Raw genomic sequence first — 19,858 nt, forward strand, 5'->3', positions numbered from 1 at the left:
GTTTCTGGAGCTTTGGCGAGAGCTTTCTGGAGCTTTCTGGAGGCGCTGGAACGCTCTCTGGAGGATTCTAGAGCTTTCTGGAGCTTTCTGGAGGTTTCTGGAGGCGCTGGAACAGGCCCAAAGCAAGAGTCAAAGGCGATTTTTTTTTACAGCCCGATGATATGGAAGCACTCGCTCTCGGCATGTAATGCGCAAATGAGACAATGCGAAGAGTGGGTTGATAAGAATCGCACAGTCATGTTCGTGCTTTCGCCTCACGACGAACTAATTCAGGTGCTTTTCCGCAATTGCTTTCAAACAATATATTCGTAACTGACCCAGTTACCGTCACAAATATATTTGCCCAACACTTTGCCAACACATCGTCTACAGATATTTACTCCTTGAGCGTGCATCGAGCTCTCGTTAATAGAACAGTAAATCTTGATTTTTCTTCTGCAAACTCTGAACCATACAATGCTCCTTTTACCCTAAGAGAACTTAAACTATCCCTAGCAAAGGCAAGCACTAAAACTTCGGTAGGACCAGACTCCATTCCATATTCTTTTTTCACAAAATTGAACGAACTCAACCTTTCCACACTACTGATAGCATTCAACAAACTATGGACTGAGGACAACTTCCCAGATGAATGGCTTAAAAGTATAATCATACCTATCCTCAAACCCGGCAAAGACCAGCACGACGCAAATTCGTATCGCCCAATCTCACTAACCAATTGTGTTTCCAAGATTTTCGAAAGAATGGTAAACAGGCGCCTGCGATTTTACCTTGAGAGCAACCATTGCATTGATATATGTCAAAGCGGTTTTCAGAAAAATCGTAGTACGGCAGACAATATCATTCGCCTTATCTCGGACATCCAGGTAAACTGGGAACATAGGCGACCGACTGTTGCCATTTTCCTAGATCTAATGTCAGCCTTCAACAAGGTACACAGTTCGACGATAATTTATAAGCTGCACTCAATCGGAATCAGAGGCCATTTGGCTGCTTTTCTTCAAAATTTCCTAAAACCCCGAACTTTCAAAGTTCGTTGCCAAGCGACACTTTCTGACGACTTTGTAATGGAACATGGCGTCCCTCAAGGCAGCGTGCTGTCACCTACGCTGTTCTTGATTGCCCTGAACGATATGCTCCTACTCCTGCCACGTGTTCTAACATTTTCTGTCCGCTATTCGCTTTTTGCTGATGATATAGCAATATGGGTATCCCACAAAAACTACAAACAGGCTTATTCTATATTGCAAACAGTGGTTGATCACTGCGTTAAATGGTGCACAAAATGGGGATTCTTTTTGTCAGCACCAAAATCAGTCATGATGGTCTTCAAACGTGGACCTCGACCATCGCTTGAAAGATCCCCACACATCGATGGGATTAAAATACCTTTTTCCACGTCACACAAATTTCTAGGGATCATTTTGGATACTAATCTAACCTTCCGTCAACACGTTGAGCACCTAAGAGCACGTTGTATTAAACGAATCAATGTCCTAAGATGCATATGTGGGTTTTCTTGGGGTGCGGACAGGAAAACATTGCAAATGTTGTATATTGGGCTAATCAGATCTACGATTGAGTACAATTGTTATCTGTTTAGCACACTGTCGCCCAGTTTATGCAAACGTCTAGAAGCCGTCCAATCAACGTGCTTGAGACTTCTAACTGGGGCTTTTCGCACATCGCCAGTTCTTGCGCTTCGTGCAGATACCGTCATTCCAGCACTTGATGACCGACGCGTCTTTCTTTTCCTCCGCTATTACTACAGAGCAAAAAGTGTTCGAAATCACATTGCGGTACCAGCAATGGAGGCGAGGAAACCAAGAACCCGACGCCCACTGCGTAGATCGTGCTTTCTACCCGGGTGCCTTGAGCAAGCTCATCAACTGCTAAACATTAGGCGCACTGAAGTTACTCTAAATCCTCCTATGATTCCATTTTGGCTCCTCAAAGACCTATCCATTGAATTTCTTTTTGATTATAAGAAGACCAGTATACCTCCGGTGGAAGCTCAAATGCTCTTCCAGGAGTATGTAGAGCTCAACTGCGACTCTGCTTTTTTCTTCACAGATGGCTCATGTCACGAAAATCAGATAGGTTCAGCAGCCGTCGGCCCTGGGCTTAGGTTTGGGACCCGGCTTCAAGAATTTACGACAGTCTTTAGTGCCGAAGTTCACGCAATCGAAAAAGTTATGGAGCACATCAAGGCAGAAAAGATTGATCGGGCAACCATTTGTACTGATTCGAAATCCGCTCTTCAAGCACTGGAAAGGACCGATAATGTTACCCACCACGGTATCTACAATATTCTCAGGATCACATCAGATCTCAATGAGGGCCAGCATGTGACCCTTCTTTGGGTTCCAGGTCATTACGGTATTGCAGGAAATGAACGTGCGGATGTCCTCGCAAAGGAGGCTGCAATGCGACCTGATCCAGTTGTGGAACCTATGGCCCAAGGGGACGCTATTCATATGATAAAAATCAAATTCGCCGAGTACCTTCAACGCAAATGGGACCAACATCATGCTGCACATATGTATGCGATCAAACGAGAACTTAGAACATGGGTCACATGTAACCAACCAGACAGGATACGCGAGGTGACCCTGGCCAGATTGAGGTGTGGTCATACTCGCCTCACCCATGGCCACCTTTTTGATAGGACAGGCCCTCCGATTTGCCACACCTGTGACACACGCATCTCCGTAGAGCACATTTTGATCGCATGCACGGCATTGCATCACGAACGAAGACACATCACTAACTATCTTGCGGTACAACACCTTAAAAACGACCTCCCGACGCTTCTCGGGGACGACACAACATTGACAAACCTGGTACTTGATTTCGTCCTAACATCACCCTACTCAGAGCTGTTAGCAGGCCCTTGACTGTTAGCCCTTGACTGTTAGCAGGCGCCCGTTTCGCTACCACCAGGCTGACTTGTGATACGGGGTGGGTCGGGTTTTTCGCTGGTGCCGAAACACAGAGCTTCGGTGGCAGACGGGTTTTCTCCTGCCGCTGGAGCAGGCTTAGAGGCTCAGCGGCCCAGCGAGCTACACCAGCGGACCCCGGCCGCTGAACAGCGGCGGCGGCCGGGTTGAACGACCACAGTCCACAGAAAACCGTCGGCCGCCAACTGCAGCAGCGACAGATTCCCCATCCTCCAAACCATTCCTTTCATCGTGACGCTTAAACATTCACAAACCCCATCCCTCCCAGCGACATATCCCCCACTCTTCAAACCATTCCTGTCATCCAACTCTCGTAACCTTACCATTCACAAACCTCCTCCTTCCCTCCCTTCACAAACATCAATTTACCGGTAAGTTTCACTGTCATTTATGTGTCTTAACGTAAATTCATGGGTTTTTTCCCATATTCATGGCATAGTACATGGATATGGGTTTTCCCATGTTGTCTTGCTGTGTAAAAGTGGCCACCGGTCTTAGTTAGGACGGCCGGTTTGTTTTGCGCGGCGTAGTTAGGTCGCCGCCCTCCTCGCGAGGCCGGTAACGTAAGTTAGGGCCACTAAAAAAAAAAAAAAAAAAAAAAAAAAAAAAAAGAATCGCACATATTATTTTCGGTGACATATATTATTTAAAATTTACAGAGCTGGGCGCGTTCCTCGATTTTCGGTAGTGCGTTAGCGTTCCTGCGTTCCTCCGGCCGCATTCTCGCGAGACACGTGGCTGGAGGAGGACGTTTCTGGCGATCCGGGGCGATAGCGAAGGCGGGAATAGCGTTCCTCAATTTTTTTTTTCGTTCGGTGCGTTAGCGTTCCTGCGTTCCTCCCTAAAAAATACCGCCGAACCACGCGGCGCGGGCCCAACCAAACACGGGGCGAATCGATCACAGAATACCCAGAATGACGACGTGGGGCCGAAAAGCAGCTCGACATCTCTTTTCCGAATCGAATATCTGAAATACGTTTTACCAATATCATCCGTAGGGTTTTCAACAAAAATACGACCTGCTTAAAAACAATAGTTAAGTTAAAAGATGTATCATAGTAAAAGTTATCATATTTACTTTACACATTTAATGCCTGAAACTGAATCGAATAGTAAACATCACCACTAAAAATCTTTACACATTTAATGCCTGAAAGCTGAAACCGAATCGAATAGTAAACATCACCACTAAATCTAAGCAAGCCTTCCTCGATTCGACCGACAAGTGACGCCTCCCGGCAAACACACGTACTCGAGATTCAAACATTTGACACAGAGTTCATTGGCAGCAATATAATTTTTCGGGTGGTTCCGCAAGAACGCAGGAACGCTTTAAAATTTCGGGTGGTGCGTTCCTCTTACTTGCGTTCCTTTGAAAAACTTTGCGTTCCTGCGTTCTTGCGTTCCTAAAAAGGGCGGTGCGTACGTACGGAAGAACGCAGGAACGCACTAAAGGAACGCACTTGCCCAGCTCTGAAAATTTATGGCATATTGATTTTTTATTTGTTTTTTGTATTTTTTTCACCTTTTTTTAAGTTGTTGTATATATTTTTTTACGACAGCAGTTAATAATAAAAAATACAAATACCTTCTTCTAGTCACAAGTAGTAATACGTCATCAAATAGCCAATTTTTTTGCATATAATAATTGGTCTGTTGAGCTTATCTAAATAAAATTGCGCGCTATGTTTCATTTGCCTGCGCCTTGCATTTGCCTTGGTTGCGAACATTGGCATTGGTTGCTGCATATTTTATGTTTTTTTTTCAAGAATATAGGGAGCATTTTATACGGCCTTTGGAGCATTGTATTTCTAATCTAGGGGTTAGCTGGTTGACAAAGTTCTTTGGCAATAGACCGTATTTGCTAATCTTCAGGATCAGGATGACTTCTTCCTGCATAAGGGAATTATTTTGGAACAAGAAATGGATATCTGTGCCAAGGGCGATCGTTGGCCTGTAAAAGATTCTGATTTGTGCTTGTTGCAGCTTTAAGAACTGCTATTTAGGGCAAAACTCTTGTTAAAACTGTAACCTATATTTCCGCTTTATTACTGCTGTAAGGACTCGCTAACATCTTGTTTCAGCTGGGGACGAGTGGATGACAGTCTGGTACCACAACCAGGAAGCCTGAATATGCTTTTTTACCAACAAGGCCACTTAATTAGAAAAGTCAGCATTTCCAAGAATACTTATACTTACTTATACTTATAAAGTTCGGAATTTTGAAAGGCCACTTGGCCTCAAGGATCCGGTCCTATCGAGCTCCTTACTGACTCAGTGTCCTGACTCAGTCGTTAAGGTGAGTTGTGTGTTTCAAATGTGCCCAGTGTTTGTCCAGTCTGGCTTTGAAGGCGTTTAGGCTGGGGGCATCGACAACTGATGGCGGGAATCCGTTCCAATCGTTGATGACTCGGACGGAGAAGACATTTCGACGCACTCGGGATACGGCCCTCGGTTTCGACAGCTTCCATTGGTGTCCGCGGGTGTTGCCTGTCGCTGCCGCCGCAAAGAATCTCTCTGCCTCGAGGTCAATCCCCTGTCTGAGCACGAATGTATCATGTATAAAGCTTGTGATTCCACAAATGTATCCTACCCTCATTAGTCATTGGTATCTTATAATTGTACCTACATCCCTAATTGTGAAAGGTATGGCAGTATGTTTTGTACCACTGATGATCAACCATTGAATTTTGTTCTAATATTATTGCAGGCTTGAAGTACCAGTGATCTAGCACCCTAATTTGCCTAATTGAAATGGCATCAGTATCAACGGTACCATCTATTCGCCGCCTTGATGAGACGGTTGTGAACAGAATCGCTGCCGGAGAAGTGGTCCAGAGGCCAGCAAATGCTTTGAAGGAAATGCTGGAAAATAGGTAGGAAAAATCCTTTAGTAGCTTTTTTTACTCCCCCATATTTATTCAGGGCTTTGGTTGATAATGCAGTTCCATGCCCTTGATACATAAATGATGAGCATACCTCACAAAGACCCAAGTATGTTTCTTGTAGTTGTCACAATAGAGATGTCAAAAACAGTGGTTTATCCAGCAGTTTGCCAAAAGTAGACATGTACCAAGAGACTCACAAAAGTCATTAAATCAATCCTCCCCACAGATGTTGGTGAGCTCAATTTGGATAACATCGACCATCTTTCTGTATTTTATTTCAGCCTGGATGCCAAAGCCACCAATATAACTGTGACAGTTAAAGACGGAGGTTTGAAGATACTTCAGATACAGGATAACGGAATAGGTAAGCTTACAGGATCGATGGTATAACCGCACCTGTTTCGTAGCACAGCTGTGGAATTAGAATCGGCCCCAGATTCGCCAAAATCTTACCGACTCCGGAGTGGGAGCCAACATTGCATGGCTCAAAGTAATGCCCTATAACATTTGTCTGCTTAAGAATATCACTCTCAGTGCCAGATTTAGTTGAAACCAAGGCAAATTTTAGCGCAAGTAAGACTGTCCCGGTATTCGGAGTACGACTGCCCGCTCTGTGCAGGTATTCGGCGTGAGGACCTGTCGCTGGTCTGCGAACGCTTCACCACGAGCAAGCTGACGGCCTTCGAGGACCTGATGCAGATCGGCACGTACGGTTTCCGCGGCGAGGCGCTGGCCAGCATCACGCACGTGGCACACCTGACCATCACCACTCGCACAGCCGACTCCAAGTGCGCATTCAGGCGAGTGGTGCTGCACGGGGACCGGGGCTACCAACCGCTGATTTGCCGGGGTGGGCAGTCCGTGGCATTTCACGCTAATGCACTGCTAGGGGTCGTGATTCGATTGCCAAACGGCCCGCTCCTCGTCGGTTCGGTGTTAGCTGCTATTAGTGCCTAATGGGCTGCTGAAGTGTTCGGGGTGCGATAAGCGGCCAACACGCTACAAAAGGACCGTAATGCGATTCTTTCTGCGCAAGGTACCGATTCTATTTCGTGTCCACGGGGGTATGCTTTGGTTCTTTGTGCACTGAGGACTGACTCAGTAATGTCCGTGTGCTCAGCGGTACTGGCGACTGACCGAGTAAGGTATGCGTACTCAGCGCGCACTGGGGACTGATTGAGTGATGTCTGCGTGCCCAGGTCGCACTGGGGACTGACTGAGTAATATCTGTGTGCTCAGGGCGCGCTACACGGACGGTCGGCTCCGAGAGGACCCCAGACCCTGCGCTGGTAACGTCGGCACCCAGATCCTGGTGGAGGACCTGTTCTTCAACATGGCCGCCCGGCGGCAGGCGCTGCGCAGCCCGACAGAGGAGTTCAACAAAATCTCGGAGGTGGTAAGTGTGTAACAGCTGCATTTGTGTGAACACTGTTAGAAAGATGAAGTTTATTCGTCATAAATGTCTACTTTTAATTGCCAATCTGAAGGCCAACTGACTGACGTGTCACATGGCGTGGCTCAACTCGGAAAGGACGGTAGAAGAACTATCGACTGCCCTATCCGTTTGCCTTTAAGTATCACGTAAAACATTTTAAGATGCATGACTTCATTTTTCAAGTAATACACAACTACATATCGGTTTGATTTAACGTCTTCTGACTTCATTCGCTGACGGACTCCGGTTCACCGTGTCCATACCCTGCCCAGGTGAGCCGGTACGCCATCCACAACAGCTCGGTGGGCTTCACGCTGAAGAAGCAGGGCGAGCCGGCCGTGTACCTGCGCACGCCGCCGCGCTCCTCGGCGCTGGACAACATACGAACCGTGTTCGGCGCCGCCACCGCCAAGTGGGTCGTGTAACTCTGCAGGATGCGGGAGGGGAGGGATTGGGGTCCCTGGGGCGGTCAGTGGAGGGAAGGGGGGATGTTGTTAGCTATAATAAATGGGTGGTAGGTAGTTTACGAAATACGACGACTATATGTTAGAGGTTTGCCTATTTGTTGTGTACCAAGTTGAGGGATTTTGCTACAAAAAAAGTTTTTCTCTTGACGCTCCCCAACGAATCGTTCCGGGTGAAACACAGTGTGTGGTTGTTGCGGGATCTAAACTGACTAAAAAGACCCAGTAAACTGACTTGTCGTTCACCGTTTGTGCTTTGTGTCCGTTCAGAGAGCTGCTACAGCTGACCCACGAGGAGTCTTCTCTAAAACTCAGCGTGTCTGGATACATATCCGGGGTCAACTTCGCCGCCAAAAAGTCGACAATGCTGCTCTTCATCAACCATCGCCTGGTCGAATCCACTGGTGAGATTCTACCCTGGCATATATGATGCATGTATAATGTATATCGTGAAACTGTCGACGTATGCGTAAGCGCACAGTGTGTAGATAAACGCTTGTGTAGAAGTTTACATATGAACATTTGTGCTGCATGCAGTAGTTGGTGGCCAATGCGCTGCATTCGACGCGACCTCAGTCTGGGTAGCCCGAGGTCGTTGTGCGGATCGGCGTTTTACTGTGCTCCTTCTGACCTGACCTGACCCGTCTCGCCGCAGCGCTGCGGAAGGCCCTGGAGCAGGTGTACTCGTCGTACCTTCCGCGGCACGCGCAGCCCTTCATCTATCTGAGTTTGCAGATGGCACCGGAGATGGTGGACGTCAACGTACACCCGACCAAGAACCAGGTCTGTACGGCGGACCGTTCGTAGCGTGGTGCTACTTAGATACCGTATGGGAACTGATAAATGTGCACTGCAGCATTGAAGGAAATGTGCAATGCACATTGTTAAATATTGACACCTTCTGAATGGGCTTTCCAACAGGCAGTTTTATCCTTCGTAAAATTTAACGTTTTTTTTTTCCTTTCGTAGGTGTATTTTCTACACGAGGACCAGATAATTGAGCTGATTCAGAAGAAGGTCGACTCGCTTTTAGTAGGAACTTCGGCGGCCAGGACATTCTACACACAGGTGAGATTTATTTGGATTACCTGCTTTTACAGACATACCTACGCCTGACACAATGGCCGTTGTACACTAATGACCGTTGTCTTATGATACCTTGATGATACACTGTTACACTGATGCACATGACACTGTCCCCAGACGCTGCTGCCGGGCGCCTCGTCTGCGCCGCCGGCCGCGGACCTGCCTCCCGCCAAGACGGCCGCCCGTCCCCAGCAGACGGTACGCACCAGTCACCGAGACCAGAAGCTGGATACGTTCGTCCGGCAGGCGGCGGCTAGCGCGGGGGACGGCGGGGATGGAGCGGCAGTGGGCACGGCGCCGCAGAGTGCTCGGTCAGTGAGCATATGACTTAGGTTCTGAAAGCCTACCCTCCACGTTCATTTATTCGTTCATTCATTCGTTATTTAACATCCCAGTATAAGCTGTGCGTTGCTCTGTTTGCCGACAATGGTGCGGTATTTTCTCGGCAGCAAGCCGATGGATTTGAGTTCTGTGCTGTTTTTTCTGAGCTCGGTGCTGTGTTAGCTAATCTCTATGTTCTGTGCTGATTTCAGCCCAGTAGAGCTCAGCTCGGTCCTCTCCCTCCGCGAGGAGGTGGAGCGCGGCTGTCACAGCGGTCTCCGGCGGCTGCTGGCCGAACACTCGCTGGTCGGTGTGGTGACGGCTCAGCTGAGCCTGGTACAGCACCAGACCCGGCTCTACCTGGTCAACCACCGGCGGCTCGCCGAGCAGCTCTTCTACCAGATCTGCCTCTACCAGTTCGGAGCGCTGGGACTCCTGCAGCTCGAGGTACGCGGCCGAGATACCGTGACGAGGTGGTGTTTATGGATAGAAACACCAATCGTTGTGTTACCCTATTATTTTTCATACACCCGCTTACAAATTGCCGTCTGAGTCGGCTTTAAACGCTCCTTGCCGATACTCGTCGCCATCCTCCTAAGGCCTCGTCACTGCATATTTATACCCCCTTGGTGCCAAAGAGACGAAGATACGTCGACGGTCGAACCTCTATACTCTGTTCCGTTTCAAGCTTGCAGCCGAAGTGCCCTGCTGAAAGCAATGCGTGATTTCTGTATATACAACTCTTACATTTTAAGACGCAAATTCTTGAGCGGAGGAGCGATCTGCCGAAGAAACTCCGACTGCAAGCTTGATATGGAACAGACTATAGCCATGTCGAAATAACAGTTTAACCACTGACCAATGGTCATATCTTTGATCAGCTCTCTGATCTACATAGTATCCTCTATAGCTGCCCGCATTCACCCTCTACCCTAATCTGACCGCATCTCCCCTACGACTGTCTAACCTCATCCCATGCCTCTCCCCCCCCCCCCCCCCCCGTTTCAGGAGTCCCCTCCGGTCCGTGAGCTGGCGCTGCTCGGTCTGGAGCAGAAGGACGCCGGATGGACTGTCTAACCTCCCCCCCCCCCCCAGGAGTCCCCGCCGGTCCGGGAGCTGGCGCTGCTCGGTCTGGAGCAGAAGGACGCCGGATGGACTGTCTAACCTCCCCCCCCCCCCCCAGGAGTCCCCGCCGGTCCGGGAGCTGGCGCTGCTCGGTCTGGAGCAGAAGGACGCCGGATGGACCGAGGAGGACGGACCCAAGGAGGAGCTGGCCGACTGCGTCTGTCAAGTTCTGCAGCAGCACGCGGACATGCTGGACGACTACTTCTCTATCCAGGTGGACGCCCAGGGACGGCTGCGCGCCCTGCCGCTGCTGCTCGGTGAGCTGGGGGTACAGCTGGGGAAATCCCGAAAACTGCCAGAGGTAATATCCTTCGGTGGATAATGTTTGGATAATGGGATTGTTGTTTTTTATCTGTTGCTCCCTGCGTGGGCTAATCACTACTGTCTAGATGTGTTCAATGCGTTCTCAATGGTTTTAGCCGGTGGCGGACTCTAGAAGGCAGCCACAGGCCGCTGCAGCTCTTGGTCAGCCTTAGCACTGACAAACGCTGGTAGTGGGAAATGTAAAAATCGGCGACCTTGCATAAGCTAGTTTTTTCATGAAAGTGAGGGTCTGAATAATTGTGTTGTGTATTTTGACTTCGATAGAATTGCTTTTTACGGAGCGAGCGAAGCGAGCGTAGTCTTTCCTTAGATTAAAGGAAATAGTTCACTTTCACGAAATTATTTTTTTTTGCAACGGATTTATGATTTTTTATGTTCAAAATAATCAGCAAAGAAAATAAAACCTTTTTATAACAAAATATTATTTTCTATATTTTGATATAGGAAGAACTTTTCAGTTTCTGTAAGACACACGCGATCCAGTATGAAAAGAGCATGGGTCCCGAAAATTCTTCAGAAACAGAGAAATTATCGCAGCCACCGGCATTTGGGCGATCTGCTCGATCTGATAATGTTCCCCTGAATGTCTTAATTGATCAGTACGAGAGTTTCTCTAGAGTTCTCGTAGATAATTTCTCTAGTTTCTGAAGAATTTTCGGGACCCATGCTCTTTTCATACTGGATGGAAATATATGCAAGGCACACATCCTCAACGCAAGACACCTTTTTCGGGACGAGAAATAGAATACCTTTGCCTAGGGTGATCGTTGGGCTGTAAAAGCTCCTGATTTATGCTCGTCTCAGCCCAAGCTACGGAACTGCTATTCCAGTTCAAAACCCATGTTAAAAAGTGAACTATTTCCTTTAACGGAAATTTCTGAGTATGAGCGGCCGGCCGGCCGGCCGGCCGTGGTCACACTTTTGCGAGGCTTATATCTCAGCAACCACTTGACCGATTTACACGCGGTAGTTTTTGTAGGGTAGCTTCATTCCTTCTACCAAGTATTGGACTATTCCCGATGCATGTGGGTGACCCCATATGCACGTGCCACGTGCAAAACGAAGAGGTGTCACTTTTGTAATTGTTGCAATATCTCCGTAAATACTTGGCCGATTGCGCTGAAAGTTGGCATGTAGGTAGGCACCCACTAGGCAATGCATATCCATGTGCCAGAGTTGGGGTGCTGCTGCACGTGCGCACGTGCAGGGGTCGATTACAGATCTCGAGAACGGCTGGACCGATGGCGCTCAAATTTGGTACATGGTTAGGGACCGGTTAGTAGGGTGCCGTGCAAAAGTCAGTTGGGACACATTTTGCACGTGCGCACGTGCAGGGTGCCGCTTCCAGATCTCGAGAACGGCTGGGCCGATTGTGCTCAAATTCGGCACATCGCTAGAGACCGGTTAGTAGGGTGCCGTGCACAAGTCAACTGGAGGTACCCCCTTGAAATTTCGCACGTGCAAGGCTCACCCTCTCGCTCGCTCCGTTAGTCGCCCCCAAAAGGCGCTATACTGGTTATTATATCGAAATGTTGCGAATGTGGCAAAAACATCCACATTCTTACCGCTTTCCGTTATCTACCATGATGCGACAAATTAACAAAATATGTTTGATATTTTTTGTAATGAAGTTTTTGGAAAAGAGACTATGATTTATTCGGACAAAAATGCCGACGTCCGGTCCGGTGTCATCTTGTTTTGTTTTGTTGGGTTAGGCCCTTTCGGTCCAATTAGACCATTTCAGAGCCGGGAGGATAATAGGATATAGGGGGAGACATTGGTCTGGGCAGGCACCCTAGTGAGTCGCCGGGGCTGAGCCCGTCCCCGGTGTCATCTAGCGCCGTTCTGGCTTTGTCCTGCCGGTTGGATGGCTGACCTTTGCTTAGCGGTGTGGGGTGGACCTGTCACCGGATTCCGGCCCACCGGCGGACGACTGAGGCGACCCCTCGCCCCGCCCGTCCAACAGATAACTACGAGCCGCCGATCGCCGCTCTGCCCGGCTTCCTCACCCGGCTGGCCACGGAGGTGAACTGGGAGACTGAACGGCAGTGTCTGCACGACATCTGTCGGGAGATCGCCAGGCTCTACAGCTGGACACCGGCCACAGATGGCGCTGTGAGCGAGCCGGCGCGCCTGCAGCTGGAGCGCGCCCTACTGCCGGCTGTGAAGGAGCAACTGCTGCCGACCGGACGGTGGGCGGACGACGGCACTGTGCTGCAGGTGGCAGACCTGCCCGACCTCTACAAGGTGTTTGAGCGGTGCTAGAGGCGACAGCCGACCGCCGGCTGGCGGGCTGAGTCGTCATCTGACAGTGGTTCCAATCGGAGCGGTGATATTTTGGTCAGCAGGCTGCTGCAGCTGGGAGCGAAGGGAGACTGTTCTGCTCCGTTGTGGTGGCTATCGGAAAGGTGCGTGTGAACTGCCTTTCTTGTGACGATGGCCACCGCACGGCACACCATGCTGTGGAAAACTCGTTGGTACTCGTTGGAACTCGTTGGTGTAGGTGGCGCTGGTGATGCTATGAGTACAAAGGCGTTGGATCGTGATAACTGATAACACTTGATTGATTGCGTTGTGAGATGTTACGTTGCCGACCTGTTATGAGCTGAATACATGAGGCTGTATAAAAGAAACATTTGTGATCTCTTGTTCTTCAACAGGCATTTCCATCAACAAATCGTCGAAGAGCCTTCGTTATTCTGATTTCTACTTGGTTGCATGGAGCGTTATTCAAGAGTTTCCGTTCACTGATATTTTGGGTGGATGTCACTGGTGTTGACTGTTGACCGTCAGTCTGACTTGGCAATCTAATCAACTAATCGAGGTTGGTATTTTGAATCTGAGAACACAACGGAACACAACTTTTTTGGAGCGCACGTATTTTTACCGTTTACGTCCAGACATTTTCATAAAAATATTTGCTGCTTAAATATGACATTACGTTGGGCTACACACTACACAGTACATGCATACATGCCCATGAAGTAGGGATATTCGTGTGCCAGACCCTCGTGGCGGGACGGTAACATACACCATCCCCGTCCGGTAAGCGTGTTAGCGTTCCGACCCCCTAATTCAATATACCCTGTTCCGACCACCGTCATTTCGCCGGCTCCGGCGCGTCGGAGAGTAGCGTGCTACGTCGAGCGGGAATGACACTGCCCCCCGGCGCTCTCTACTCCATTCCATCACATTATGCCTATACCTACACTCATCCACTTATGGAATACATACGTGGGCCCAGGCAGGCACGGCTAGTGCTAATTCGGCCACGGCGCATTCGCGGTGATCAATGTCTCCCACGGGGGCGCTCAGATTACTATCTAGTGGGGGTCGCGGAATACCGCTTGGTGCAGCTGCTAGCCCCGTCTGTATACCTACGGATGTATTCTGGGTCGCTATTAAGTGGTTTATTTTTAGAGCTATATAAATATATAAACATACCTAAATATATCAGCACCTTTATATTTTTCATCGCGGGTCATTTTTGTTGTAACCATGGGAGGAGGCCACAAAAATATCTTTGTGAAGGAAAAGTGTGATTGCTGCTTTATTGGCCGCCGGCGCCCCGAGTGGTCCATATGTGCGGCGCCGTCGGAGCGGGCGGCGCGTGCGCGTCGTCGGCGCCGACGCTGGGCCGGTCGGCAGTCGGCCTCGGCGGCCACCGAGGGGCGGCCCCGCCGCGCGCGCCGCCACCCGCCGCAGGTGAGTGCTCGGCGCCAGTCGCTGCTCCGCCGCCGCCGGCTCAGGTGCCGGTGCTCCGACCCGCCCCGACCGGTGACCGGAGCTGACCGCGGCGGCCGCACCCTATGGAGCAGAGCCAGGTACCGTGGCCGAGCCCACCGCTCCCTCCCTCCGGCTGGTCGGCCTCCTCCCCCTCCCCCACCCCGTCCCTGGACGCCGCCGGCCGGGCGCGCGCCGACAATCCCTGTGACACCGGCCCGCTGACGCCTGGCGACGGCTGAGTGGCACCGTCTTCGATTAGACAAGGCGGCCGTTACGTCAGCGCCGATGGACGGCCGACCCCTGGGTGCCGATCGCCGATGGACGGCCGACCCCTGGGTGTCGGTCGCCGATATCGTAGGGCGCCCGGTCAGCGGGTCCCAGTTCCGTTCCGTAAGGCGCTCCAGGTTCCGGTCCGTGAGGTCGACGCTCTCCGGGTGTGGATACACAGCCAGCCGTTCAGCGTTTCGGTGAACCGACCGTTTTGTGTGTGCCAACTTGAATGTCGATCCCCGGTATCGTAGCCCACGATTCCGGTTATTAAGTCCAAATGGGTGGCAGATGTGGTACCTTGAAGGAACTGAATTCATAAAGGCTGAGCGTTTATGTGATTTACCCACATTCCACTGCCTCAGGAAGCGGATGTGAATGACATTTATGAGGAGCTTTTGAGCACTTATTTCTGGTATCTCGCCTGGCAACGTTCTTCGAAAGAACGTTTATTCAGAGCGGTAACCGATTAGAGCTTACTCGACCCCTGACGTCTCATGTCAACTCCAGCCAGAAGGAATCAGAGTCTGAGTTTATAGGCGGCGGAACGGGGAGGGCACCGGGGCACCGTGCCCCCCTTTGATTTTGGCATTTTAACATTAGCCCTATGGGTGTTGCATGGAAAGAATGGGACCAAAAGTAGGCAGTGCCCCCCCCCCCCCTTAGTTGAAGGTGTTCCGCCGCCACTGTCTGAGTTCGACAGAGTATGGCACGTAACAAGTGGTCCACCTGCCGAAATCGGTGGACATTTAATGTGGGACGTCTTAACAAACATCAAAAATGGGCTGTTTTGACAGATATTGGCCCGCTCCGGCTCCGGTTTGGTACTACGCCGCACGGATGATTTTGCTCGGCTCCGTCTCGTGCCGCAGGTCTCTCTGCACCATCAAGCGTTTGGTGTCAATGATGTGCTGATAACTTGGCGGGCTTAGTGGCTTGCATATGATTTATAAAAGAAGCATATCAAAGATCTGCCTGACCTCAGATGACCCATGTGAAAAAAGACGAGATGTTCAGTCCGTAAGGACTCCTCGGGTCGAAAACTTGCATCTACTGAAAGTTTGCCTCCCGTGAACGAACTACAAAGCCCTTTTCCCTGGCACTAGGATCGTTCAAAAATCGCGACATTTTCTGATTGTCCGCAGAGGCTCACACATGACGTCACAGGTCAGCGACCTGACCTGGGCTTATAATGATATGTGGTTCCGAAAGGTTTCGGTTGAATCAAAGGCTGAGTAGGCAAAAGTTCAGCTCTCCAGTCTCCAGCAAACGTTCTAATTTTAAATCGTGCAATTCTTCCAGGAAGTTGAAGCAAGGTAACCCTCGGCTCTTACTTTTACCTAGAAGCGTTGGTTTGATAACTTGCCAGCTAACCAACGCCAACGGGCCAAACAAACTTATCTCGTCGGTCGGTCCCGTATACCGCCCGCCCGGAGCAGCCGCCTTCTGCAGGCGCCCTGAGAGGTAGGCTGTGCCGCACGGCGTGAGTGTGCGGCGGGACAGCCTACCCAGACAGGCTCGAACGCCGGCTCGCCATACGGGCCTCGCTCTGCGGTTGAAACGGACGTAACGATTGACGGAAAACGGTCGTTTCTGCGAGCATTGCCCATGAGTAGAGTGACAATAGAAGGACCAAGATAGGGAACAATGAGAAAACTTGATCCTCATTGACCGGCGACCGCGTCCCACCGTGCGATGTCTAATAGGTGGATGGGAAGTGTGGGACCCGATCGCGGCGCCCACCGCACGGTGGTGCCCAAAAGTAGGATGGGAGGTGAGGGGGTCGTTTTTCCTGGTCGGATGGTAAGTGGGACTAGCCCCACCGTGCGGCGTCGCCGACGTCAGTGGCATCCATCACCCGGCGCTTCCTCGTGCCCCATTATGCTGGGAGGAGGCGCCCGGCCGCTGCCGTACGCGGCGCGTGCCGGTGGCATCCGCGCCGCTGCCCCACCGCGGCTCCGCCGACGGCGGCCTCTCGGCGAAGACGTATCGCGTCGTCCCCACCGGTCCGGCCATAATAGAGCACAATATTGCGGGAGCACGGCGGCGAGCACAATGCAATATGTACGGACTGGACAATGGGCCGCTGACCGGTGTCTGTGGTCGGTCGGGGGCGCCCCCTCCCCGCCGTGACCCATCCGCTGGCCGGCGGGCAATCACAATCGCGACATATGGCGGGAACGGCGCCAAATGGTGCGTGATCGCCCCCGGGCCGCCGGCCAGCCTGTTCCGGCGCTGATCCGGGGAGAGGGAGGCACGCGGTGAGCCGGCGGCGGGACAGACGCGGTATGTTTGGACGGATCATCACAGACGGGCTGCGGACGAGCGGACTGACACTGCCGGTATGAGCAGGCCTGCATATTGCATACCGACCGGGCCATGATCTTCAAAACGCGCGCCCTCCGATTCTTTTATGCGATGAAGTTTGCTGCCATAGTGGTAAATGTGCAGTGCATACAATGCGTCGAGCCCGAGCAAACGCAAACATTTTTGTAGTTGCCTGACTGATTGGATAATGGCTCGCGTGGTATAACTGAAATGTTCTTTAAAAAAAAAAAACAGTACCTAGGCATCTTTACGTCTTTGTATTTTCTAACTAGTTTACTTTCGTGACCAAATAGTTAGGTAAGCTAAGTATAGGGTAAGGTGCCTAATTAGCGACCCCCTTAATTTGAACCGTCATTGCTCACGCTCTGTGGGTGCCACTGTATTACTGGCTTGATTTTCGGAGAGATCGTTCATTTTTCTATTAAAATATAGTCATTTTCTGCCCCAATATTCACTAACTTATTTGTAGTGAACATTTTGGCAAACCATTGCAAAAAAAAAAAAAACGCTTATAGGGAACTCTTCCCGATTAGCGACCGGGGAGGGTCGCTAATAAGTCTATGGGTTTCCCCATATTAAGAATGGCAAAAAATGTGACGCCTGAAAAGATGAAATATCATCTCAAAAAGGTAAGCTATACGCAAAACACTCAATCACTCGAACAAGAACGTTTATCCAACACATTTACGTTAGTAAAAACTGATCACGTGATGCACCGAAGGCGAAAAGAAGGCGGAAACCCAAATTTTGCGGGCTATCTCGTATGATATTCGAGGTCCGCGCTGAATTCGGCACCCCTGCAGTCGGTAACGACATTTGGCATCCCCTGCCACACATTGCAAGCTTCAGCAAAACCTCATTTTCATTTCTCTCTTTTCCACTTTCTTTCCCTTCTTGAGATATTTGCGACCATGTCAGGCGCAAATAGGAAATATGAGTTGCGACACATTTTTAACCGCTATGCTGTGCAGAGTTGAGCAATTCACTATGGGAAAACGGCAATCAATTAAAAAAGAAATGTTGATTCAGAATAAAAAAGGTGCATCATCCTAATGTGCATCGCTTTTCATCAGAGAGGGCCCAAACACACACGTTTTTGGATAAGAAACTCGTCATTTTTATTTAAACTCACCTGAAACGTCCCACCAGAAACATCGACGACCGGAAAATAATGTAATTTGATCAGCAAAGTATGGCTGACCTTTTGACGATGTTTTTACGGGTTTACGGGTTTACGGGTTTACGGGTTACGGGTTTATAAAAATTCGGTAATAAAACAATTTTCGAAGACGAACATTGGCAGCTGAATTATGTAGTGATAGGCTGGTTTGACAATGTGAAAGGCAATACGACTTTCAGCTTCATGATCTCGGTCATTGAGCTCTGGCAGTAGGATGTCAAAAGTGCCACTGCCAATGGGCATCTTTACCTATTTGTTTCATTAAAAACGTCCTTTGCGCAAACGTTCCGATGAAAGCGCAAAACATAAAAGAGATAAACACTTTCATTTCAATTGATTGCTACGCTGTTTGATAAATTGTGCTCTGAGCTCAAAAATATGTTCTGTCAACATCTTGACTGCGTGAACTGAAAAAGAAAGACAAATAGTTAATTTGTATGTGCAATCACCACATCGCACGAAGAGAATTAAATCCGGCGGACTCCTCTCTCAAACGGTGCTATTCTCGCGGTGCGGAGCAATATTGCTGAGAGCCGCCCACCAGAATCAATAGACGTCACCAGCTGCCCATACAGTACCCATCAGGGAGACCTTCGCAGAATTGGTGACTGCAGCTATTTTCATAGAATGCGGCTCAGATTCAGTGAATCAGATGCTTGCATTAGGCATCATTCAACAACATCGCGAGTCAGAGTCGGAGAGTCCTCTATTTGTTCTGCATCTGTTTGGATTTGCACGCAGAGGCCTTTCGTTTTTGGCTTAGTAGACGGACATAAGCTCACTTAGCATTATCTATTTGCAACCTGCAGCCAGCACACCCGCCTTCCTAACCTCGCTTCCGTCATGATTAAAGCGTACCGTGCTGAATAAAGTATAGACGTTCATTTCCTCAAAATGCAGCCGTCTCCCCTCGCCTGGCGTGTATTGCTCGTATTGCCTCTCATCCACTACCAGTCGGAAGAGATCTCTATGTGATGCAATGCGTCTCCGACTTCCGTCCCGAAGCAGGCCAGGCCAGGCTGGTGAGAGGGGTAGGGGAGCGGGTAGCAGCGGCACATTCCCGCTTTGGACGAAAACAGACGGCACAGCCAACTGTATGAACAACCGACATGTAGGCTCATTTAGGATTTTCTGTACAAATACAATTCTTTGACAAACTTAATATCTCACGGCTATATTTAAAAAGATTATATTTATGTAGTTTATTTAGTTTAAAGATGGTCATGTAGTTTATACCCACCTGTCGAATTAAGTTTAAATTGATAAAGATAACGTCCTGTGGTCAAATAAAAGGCTAACCATTGCTAAGTAACTGAAGGCTTTAAACACACTTGCGCACCTAGCTTATAAAAGCTTAGGTACAGGTCTCGCGGGTTTTAGCGGTAGGTTTTGCACCTAGAAAATTTAGTGTACTTCAGGCTATATCTTCGTCGTCTTAAGGTTTTAAGTGTTGAAGATGCGATCGACTTGTTGGTTCACAAGCCGGCCATGATCGTGTAAAATGGCTTCATCGTAGATCGATTAGTTTCTGAGATATAACCGGAAATGTAAAAGTGCAAAACCTACCGCTTAATCTCGCTATAGAGCCGTACGTAAAGACTGTGCGGGGCTTATTAGAACTGATATACATTCTGGCAACTTACATCTATGCTTCAAGCATAAGCCCTTTTTATAAGAGGCATACTGAAAACTGCAAATGTCGTATAAAATTGCCCTTCGTCACGGTGTCCAGTTTTATAGTTTAACGCCGGCCT

At 49.6% G+C, this 19,858-nt stretch overlaps 2 protein-coding genes across 7 annotated transcripts in view; both read left to right on the forward strand.

Annotated features, from left to right (window-relative positions):
• The first annotated feature begins 60 nt into the window (after positions 1–60).
• LOC122367750 (DNA mismatch repair protein Mlh1-like) lies at positions 61–13,236 on the forward strand. 6 transcript variants are annotated; one of them, XM_043341117.1, is made up of 14 exons: positions 3,597–3,647; positions 5,045–5,259; positions 5,671–5,836; positions 6,130–6,212; positions 6,468–6,648; positions 7,088–7,244; positions 7,556–7,695; positions 8,018–8,151; positions 8,403–8,530; positions 8,717–8,815; positions 8,951–9,144; positions 9,367–9,601; positions 10,338–10,536; positions 12,570–13,236. In XM_043341117.1, exons 3-14 carry the CDS (start codon positions 5,715–5,717, stop codon positions 12,866–12,868), a joined length of 1,971 nt encoding a protein of 656 aa, XP_043197052.1. In that variant the 5' UTR covers positions 3,597–3,647; positions 5,045–5,259; positions 5,671–5,714; the 3' UTR covers positions 12,869–13,236. The 6 variants fall into 6 exon arrangements, with proteins under 6 accessions (XP_043197051.1, XP_043197052.1, XP_043197053.1 ...); XM_043341118.1 differs by having other exon boundaries at positions 3,607–3,644; XM_043341119.1 differs by having other exon boundaries at positions 3,644–3,739.
• A 1,012-nt stretch (positions 13,237–14,248) lies between these two features.
• The window catches only part of LOC122367752 (protein PALS2-like), a 48,918-nt gene continuing 43,308 nt past the window's right edge, over positions 14,249–19,858 (forward strand). Inside the window, exon 1 of the mRNA XM_043341123.1 lies at positions 14,249–14,308. The gene's annotated coding sequence lies outside the window, so the exon portion shown is untranslated. The remainder of the gene's footprint in view (positions 14,309–19,858) is intronic.

This window comes from Amphibalanus amphitrite, unplaced genomic scaffold (assembly GCF_019059575.1).
Source record: "Amphibalanus amphitrite isolate SeventyFive unplaced genomic scaffold, NRLGWU_Aamphi_draft 000894F_arrow, whole genome shotgun sequence".
Lineage (NCBI taxonomy): Eukaryota > Metazoa > Arthropoda > Thecostraca > Balanomorpha > Balanidae > Amphibalanus > Amphibalanus amphitrite.